The sequence below is a fragment of the Triticum aestivum genome, chromosome 3D (assembly GCF_018294505.1).
Source record: "Triticum aestivum cultivar Chinese Spring chromosome 3D, IWGSC CS RefSeq v2.1, whole genome shotgun sequence".
Lineage (NCBI taxonomy): Eukaryota > Viridiplantae > Streptophyta > Magnoliopsida > Poales > Poaceae > Triticum > Triticum aestivum.
Genome location: NC_057802.1, coordinates 34,802,765 through 34,811,431, shown reverse-complemented (window position 1 = coordinate 34,811,431; position 8,667 = coordinate 34,802,765). Strand labels below are relative to the sequence as shown.

Genomic DNA, 8,667 nt, shown 5'->3' with positions numbered 1-8,667 from the left:
TGTCGCATTCCTTCTAAACTACATCAAGATGATATTTAGCAATGTTTCATCTAAGTTATTGTTTGTTGGGATCTTGTTGTTGTTATTTTCACGCAAACTCTTGATCTCGCGTCACCGGCTAATGTATTCATGTGTCGCCTATTCTGTTTTGCCACTTTGTCAGCTCGTTCGTGGAGCATGTATGTTTTTTTGTCGGACTTACTTTTTTGCTTGCGTTGTTGTGGCCTACTCTTTATCTCATCTGTGTTGTAGGTATGGGAGTGACATGCTATGTCGCTTGTCATTGCCTTTTTCTATTTCCCTTCAAGTTCGACATTGAAGATACATGCTCTACCGAAAAGACAAGCTATGTCATGTGGTCGATATGCATCTGACCCAGTCAATTTTTGTCTTAGTTGCAAGTCCATCCTCAACACAAAACGAGGGTCACCATTTTTCCCTTGTTGCAACTCTAGCCCTAACATGCAATTTTTGTCCCAGATGCAAGTATCCCTTTTTTTTACCAGTTGCAAGCCACCCTCGGCTCGCAACTGGGCCCAACATTTTTTCGTCCCAGTTGCCAGCTCACCCTTGACTCGCAACTGGGGCCCGATCTTTGTAGTCCCAGTTGCAAGTCCACCCTCAACTCGCAACTGAGGGCCGACCTTTTTTTGTCCAAGTTGCAAGTCCACCCTTGACTCGCAACTGGGTCTGGCCCTTTTCTAGTTATAAGGCAACACTCTACTCGCAACTAGAGCCCTACCTTTTTTTGTCCCAGTTGCAATCCCACCCTGGACTCGCAATTGGGGACCGACCTTTTTTTGTACAAGTTGCAAGTCCACCCTCCATTCGCAACCGGGGGCCGAACTTTTTTATTCCATTTCGCAAGTCCACTCTTGACTCGCAACTGTGGCCTGACATTATTTGTCGGAGTTGCAAGTTCACCTTCAACTGGCAACTGGGGCCTGACCTTTTTTTCTCCCAGTTGCAATCCATACCGCAACTTGCAACTAGGCCCTCAAATATTTTTGGTCCCAGTTGCAAGTCCAGCCTTGACTCGCAATTGGGGCCACAACTTTTGTTGTCCAGTTGCAATTCCACTCTCGACACGCAAATGGACCCCCAGCTTTTTTTGTCCCAGTTGCAAGTTCACCCTCGACTCCCAACCGGGATCTGGTCTTATTAGTCCCAATTGCAAGTTCACCCTCGACTCGCAACTGGGGTCTAATCTTATTAGTCCTAGTTGCAAGTCCACCATCGACTCGCAACTGAGTCTCGATCTTCTTTTGTTCTAGTTGCAAGTCTAGCATCGACTCGCAACTTGGGCCGACTTTTTTTGTCCTAGTTGATAGTCCAACCTCGACTTGCAACTAGGGCCGAGCATTTTTGTCCCAGTTGCAAGTCCACCGGCTCCATGCAACTAGGCCCAAGCTTTTTTTATCTGGTTTGCAAGTCCACCTTTGGCTCACAACTCGGCCCCGACCTTTTTTATCCAAGTTGCAAGTCCACCCTTGACTCGCAACTGGGGTCTGACATTTTTTTGTCCCAGTTGCAAGTTCACCCTTGACTCGTAACTGGGGTCTGTCTTTTTTTGGTTGCAAGTACACACTCGACAAATAACTAGAGTCGAACCTTTTTTGTACCAGTTGCAATCCCACCCTCGACTCCCAACTAGGGACTGACCTCTTTTTGGTCCCAGTTGCAAGTCCACCCTCCACTCGCAACTTAGGGCTTTTTTTATCCAAGTTGCAAGTCAACTCTCGACTCGCAACCAGGGTGCGACCTTTTTTATCCCAGTTACAAGTCCACCATGAACGTGCAACTGGGGCTCGAGCTTTTTTTGTCCCAGTTACAATCCCATCCTCGACCGCAACTAGGCCCCGACATTTTCTATGCTAGTTGCAGGTCCATACTCGCCTCGCAATTGAGGCTCAACCTTTTTTCTCACAGTTGCGAGTCCACTCATGACTGATAATTGGGGCCCGACCTTTTCATGTCCTAGTTGCAAGTCACTCTTGACTCACAACTAGGGCTAACCTTTTTTTTCCCAGTTGCAAGTCCACTCTCTACCTAAAACTCTGGCCTGATATTTGTGTTTTTAGGTTTTTTAGGCTGGTCCTGTATGACCTCCTTCATATGCATGTTTTTTTGAGCCAATCTCGATATGCGTGTGGCCTTGCCATTTTGCATGGGCGTTTTTCTTGTGGTTTTTGTCCATGGGCTTTGGGTCATTCTTTTGTTTTCCTTAACAAGTTTTCATGTGTGTGTGTGTAAGAAGAGGAAAGACGTGAGCTGTTGTGTAGTTGTTTTTTAAGGACAAAGCTATCGTGTAGTAGTTCTACTAGCAACAGTAGGAGAGTGCTCTTTGCATGTCGCAACATTGGAGAATTCAAGATACGTGGTAATTTACCAACCACCTTTTATTGTGTTGTTTAGCATTGCCCAAAAGCCCAAGACAAGGACAATGTCCTCTCATATGCCCAACCTAGAGTACACTCGCACGAAAGGAAAACCATATGCGCCGCTCATTCCGTCAAATTGTCGGTAGAACGCACAGGCATACCCCGCTAGCAATGGGCCGGCCCATTATACGAGAGCTAGCCAGCCGGTTTCGGGAACCTTCTAGAAGGTTACCTGAACCGTTTTTTCCTTTTTGACCGATTTTCCTGTTTCCTCTTTGGTTTTTTTTCATTTTATATTTCTTTTTCTGCTTTATTTTCCTTTTTTTCTATTTTCTCTCTGTTTTTTCGTTTCTTTCAAAAATTGTTCGGAAAGTTAAAAATCTGTTCGTGTCAAAACATTCAAAAATCCAAAAAATGTTCATGTTTTAAAAAATTATTCATAAATTCGAAAATTGTTTGCATTTTTCAAAAATATTTAGGGCTTTGAGAAAATGTTCTTGTTTTACGAAAATTGTTTGGAATGTTTTTGTTCAACTTTTCTACAATTTATGAAAAATGTTCCCGTTTTCAAAAAAATTCCTGTTTTCATTTTTCAGGAGTTTCAAAACATGTTGCAGTTAAAAAAATTGTGCACAAATTTTATAAAATCGTGTTTGTAAACTTTGTTCAGGAATTTCAAAATATGTTCACGTTTCCAACTTTTGGTTTGAATTTTGAAAAAATGGTCTTGTTTTTTAAAAAAATTGTTCGAATGCCCACAACCTTGTATATATTTAGCCTCAGTGCGCGTTCGATTTTGACTTGCTGTCTTCATGGCCTGGCCCAGTCGAAGTCCTGCCTGTGCGAAACAACAGCAATTTGACGCAGAGAGCATCACATAGGAGGTCTCGACACATAGGAGGCATCGCGCCGGCGAGTAAGAGCTCCTGTTCGGCACCTGCTGCGCCCGAACCGTTCCCTGGCGCATACTGCAGCGCCCTGTTGGGCCAGCCCGTGATAGCAGTGTGGAACCAAGCTGTAGCACAAACAAATCCGCAGAAAAGCAGCCTTCACCAGGATTCGAACTCGCGTCACAAGTTCCGAATCCCAGACACGCTAACCACTAGAGCAACTGGAAACTTTTGACAGACATGAAGCACCAACCCTATAAGAATAAGTGTGGACGCCCTTATTGTTACAAATTATTCAGAAAAAATGTGAATTTGAAAAGGTTCGTCGATTTTGAAAAAAAAACATCATCTTCTTAGGAAAGTTCACAAACTTAAAAAGGTTCATCGATTTTGAAAAAAATTCATCAATTTTTCTAAAAAGTTCACCGAGTTTTAAAAAAGTTCACAATTTTTTTAAAAAGTTCATTCAGTTTAAAAAATCATTGAGTTTTAAAAAAAGTACATCAAATTTGAAGAAAAATTCATCAAACTTGAAAAAAGGTCATCGAATTTGGAGAAAAGTTTAGGAATTTCGAAAAAGGATCATCAAATTTGATAAGAAGCTCGTCGATTTTTAAGGAAAAAAATCACGAATTTTAAAAACATCATCGAACATGCAAGAAGAAAAAAGGAAAAAAAAATAGAAAGAAGCACGGGCGTGCCTCTCGTGAAATCACAACCATGCCTCTCGCGGAAGCAAAACCATGCCTCTCACGGAAGGAAAAAAAAACAGAAAACGCGTTTTTTCGTTTTCGACAGGCACGTTCGTGACTCTCGCGAAATCACAACCATGCCTCTCGCGGAAGGAGAAAAAACAGAAAACACATATTTTTTCGTTTCCGAGAGGCACGGCCATGACTCTCGTGAAAGCACAACCGTGCCTCTCGCAGAAGCAAAACCGTGACTCTCGCGGAAGGAAAAAAACGGAAAACGCGTATTTTTCGTTTCCGAGAGGCACGGCCGTGACTCTCGCGGAAGCATAACCGTGCCTCTCGTGGAAGCAAAACCATGACTCTTGCGGGAAAAAATTCGATTTTTTCCCAAAAGCTAAGGAAGACTGGTGGAAAACCGGAACGTCGAAAACCCCCAGAAAAAAACCGTTTAAAAAGCCGAAAACGCGTGCAGACAAATAAATAAAAAACTAAATCTGGAGGGAGCGCCCAGAGCACGACACGTGGCAGACAGCTAAGAACGCGCCCAGTGGCGTTGATCGTTGTGAGGCTCCCGACGGAGCACTCGTCAACTAGTTGGTCTCGCCGAATAGTGTTTAACCCGGCGAGCGAGGTAGGGCGTACCGCTCGCAGCTATTTCTATGGGCTGGCCCTTTTCGGGGTTTAGCCCCTAACCGGTTTCGGCAAGGTTCTAGAACCTTCTCTGAACTGGGGTTTTCTGTTTTTCTTTTCTTTTCTTTTTTCATTTTTTCCTTTTCTTTGTCTTTTTTTTCCATTTTTTCTTTACTTTTATGTTTTCATTTTTATTCTTGTTTTTTAATTTCCAAAAATGATTAATTCGCGATTTGTTTTAAAATTGTTATTTTTTTTTGGAATGATGAGCTTTTTTTGAAAATCGTGGTATTATGTTTACTAGTTCATTAACATTCTCTTAAATCAGGGACATTTTTTAAAACTCACCAACATTTTTTTAAAACCGTGAACATTTTCTTAAATTTGTAAACAATCTCTTAAGTCATGAACATGTTTTTCGATCATGAATGTTTTTCTGAAATAACGAACATTTTAAAGTTAAAGGCAATTTTTTGGAAATCATGAACATTTTTTTCAAATTCGTGAACATTTTCAGAATTAGCGAACATTTTTTCCCAATTCGTGAACATTTTTTGAATTAGTGAAACTTTTTCCAATTAGTGTACATTTTTGGAATCAAGATTAGTTTTTGAAATTATGAACATTTTTTAAGTTTGTGAACATTTTTTTTGCAAATTCGTGAACAGTTTTTGAATTCCATAAACAAATTCTGTTATCATGATAGTTCAATTAAAATTAGAAACTTTTTGTGAAATTTAGAACTTTTTTGATATCCCGAATTATTGAAAAAAGGAAAAATAAAAAAAGAAGAAGAAAGCAGCGTCCCAGCCCCCACATGGGCCGGCCCAGAAGTGCGCGAAGGGGGGAGCGCGGTCGCTTCTTTGGTAGCGCGTTGTTGGCCGTACATGAGCTCCCGACTAATACAACGATAACAAACAAGCCCGTGACAAACAAACAAGCCTGGGAACGAAGTTGAAAATAGGAAAAAAGGATCAAACGTAGTTGTCAACAATAGAGGAAACAACGTAGGATGATGTCATGTTAGATGTGAGGTATTATCTCACATGTAGATGAGATATAGTCACACCTGTTTGTAAAACCCCATCAGGGTCCGTGCGTCGAGTATTATCGGTCTTCAGGTAGATGTGTCGGTTTCTAGAGACAAGGAAAGTTTGTCTTTAAGTAGATATTTACTACTATAGACGTAAAATTTTAATGGTCCTCACAAATCTAAAGTCGCCAAATATCAAACTTATAAAAAAGTTGCTGCATTAGTAGCCATTGAAGAGCAGGACTAAGGAATTTCTATCAAGAACCTTCCTGCCAAATGAATTGTGGTGCGAATTATCATATGTTTAGAAAACGCAATTTTCTGTTCCAATTTGTGAAGAGAAAACACTCAAACATGAACTGTTATCGAATTTCCATCATCCATGTGCGCAAACAGCTATCCCGGTAGATCACCAGGAGTACCTCGCAAGGCTGCGCTTTCGTCAGAACTTTTTCAGGAAGTCGTAGATGTGCTCGTTGACCTCCTCTGCCTTCTCCAGGTGGATGTAGTGCGCACCGCCTGCGATTACCACCACCTCCGCAAGCCCTGGCACGTCTCCCTTGAGGCCGCCCTTGTGTATGTACTCCTGCACCCCCGTGTAGTTGTACGACATCGCCGATTCCCCCGCCATGAACTTGGTCGGTACCGTCACCTTGGCCGCAGTCCACGGCGCAGTCAGCTCCCAGTTCCTCCAACATATCCGAAAATTGCAAAGTTTAATCATCAAGAATTAAATCAAACTAAGCCGTATGAAATGAATGAAAAACACGAGTACTAATTTGTACTCCGGTAGAAGTTCTTACAGGTCGAGGCAGCGGTAGAAGTTCATGGCGCCGGAGAACCCCGTCTGGTCGAACTTGGCCGCGAGATGGCCGACGTAATCCTGTGATACCCACGGGGGCAAAGGAATGTCCTCGTCTGTCGGGCCCCACCACTCTTTGGACAGCGAGATCGCGCCGGTGTCGCGGGTCGTCAGGAGCTTCTTAAAGATGAATTTGGTGTCCATCTGCGCGAACTCTGCCTCCATGACGCCGTGTTCCTGCAGCCGGAGGAGGTAGTATCCGTCGCCGTAGAGCCGCCGAAACAACTCAAGTGGCTTCACGGAGGGGTTGCGCGGCATGAAGGCGACGCTCATGTTGACCAGCGCGCGCACCCGCTCGGGGCGGAACATGCAGAGGTTCCACGCCAGCAGGGCTCCCCAGCCTTGTCCCACCACAAACACCTGCGGTAGGGACAAGGCGTCGAGGAGTCCAACCAGGTCGCCTACGATGTGGAGAGCACTGTAGGACGACGGGGAGATCGGGGCGGCGGAGTCGCCATAGCCGCGGAGGTCGGGGGCCAGGCAGTGGTAGCCGCGCTCGGAGAGGAATCGGAGCTGGTGGTGCCACGAGCACCAAAGCTCCAGGAATCCATGCAGGAGAAGGACCGTGCCGGCCGCACCGTTGCCGATCTCGGCGACATGGATCTTGATGCCGTTCACTTCCAGCGTCCGGTGGGTCACGCCATCCAATGCCATTGATGTTGCCATCTCGCTCTCTTTGTTAGCGTGACTGTGTGTTTCTGCTATATATATATTTGTTTGTCCTCTACTCTTTGGTCCTCGCTGATGGTCTTGTCGTTATATCTAGAAGATGCTATTAGGAGGCAAGATGAAGATACTCTGTTGTTCCTGTTTTGTCCCTGGTGGAAAACGTCTTGTTTCGTCACAAAAGATACATTGGGATATATATATTCCTAAATGATAACGCTTACACGTGTGGTACTTATCAACATGTTCACGCGCACTCGATGCCGTCCATCACGCTGCGCAAATTTTGGAGCGCTGGAACTTGCCACGTCAGCCCACAGACTCGTGGAGGGTGAAACAAACCCGACCGAACGCCACAGACTCCTCTTCCTCACTTTTTTTTTGCGGGGGGACTCCTCTCCTTCACTTTATCCCCACTCCTCGCCTCACCTTTTCTTCCCCACTCACCCACACCAGTACGTCACTCCTCTTATGTCCTCCCCCGCCAGCCTCTAATCCGGCGAAGACCGTGGATCTCGGCAACTCACGGCGAGGGCTACGCTAGATGCGCGGTTGGAAGGCCCCTGATGGCGGTAGATGGTTGGATCTCTACCCAAGCACGCCAGGGCAGGGAGACCACCCGCGCGTCCGTCTCCATAAGCGGTGGCTTGCCGCAGGCCGGGCAACGGCGTGGCTAGAACCAGGTCGAGGCGTTCGCGCGGCCCTGGAAGCAGAGAACGAGACCCTCCACGCGAGGCCGCGGGGCGTGTCAGTGGCGGGGCGACGGAGATCATGAGGCGGAGCTCGAGGAGATGCAGCAGAGCCGAAGCCAACGAGACTCTACTCAAGGAGGCGGGACGCAGTCAGAGAGTAGCATATGGGGATCAACGGGGGCTCCAGCGCCGATGGTCGTGGTGGACGCCGACGGGGGCACTAGCCCGGTCGGCAGGCGGCTGGAAGGCGCAGGTGAGGAGAGCAAGGCGATGAAAGTGGCGGGGCGGGGAGGCCACGCAAAGCTCGGGGGCTCCAACGTCGTGGGATGATCGTGGTGGACGCCGACGGGGACGACGACCTGGTGGGCGGGCGGCTTTGGAAGGTGCGCCTGAGGAGGGCAAGGCGGCATTCGCCGTTATCGGTGAAGGGCCGGGGCTAGGACGCCTCGCGGAGCTCTTTCATGAGTGGGAGCATGAGCTGTATCAAGCAGAGATGTACGTTGCGACTGCTAGAATGCTTGGAACACGCGCGCGATGTCATGGTGGCGAGTAGCTTGTCCAGGATGTTTTGTCGGAGAGGTACCGTCTTGCCACGGGTGAGCAGGATCCCCATGGCGAGCCCGGCCAACGCGCACGCCTGGATGCACCGGTGAAGTCAGGATTGATACGTCTCCAACGTATCTATAATTTTGTATTGTTCCATGCTGTTATATTATCATTTTTGGATGTTTTACATGTTGGAGATATGCCCTAGAGGCAATCATGTATGATGATATTTCCTATGTGTTTATGAATAAGGATAGTCCTTGGACATTATCAAT

At 46.2% G+C, this 8,667-nt stretch overlaps 1 protein-coding gene across 1 annotated transcript; it reads right to left on the bottom strand.

Annotated features, from left to right (window-relative positions):
• Nucleotides 1-5,861: 5,861 nt before the first annotated feature.
• LOC123073962 (epoxide hydrolase A) lies at nt 5,862-7,187 on the bottom strand. The gene is made up of 2 exons (XM_044496940.1): nt 6,430-7,187; nt 5,862-6,315 (listed from the first exon to the last, which is right to left on the bottom strand). Exons 1-2 carry the CDS (start codon nt 7,152-7,154, stop codon nt 6,069-6,071), a joined length of 972 nt encoding a protein of 323 aa, XP_044352875.1. The 5' UTR covers nt 7,155-7,187; the 3' UTR covers nt 5,862-6,068.
• Between the last annotated feature and the right edge of the window lie 1,480 nt (nt 7,188-8,667).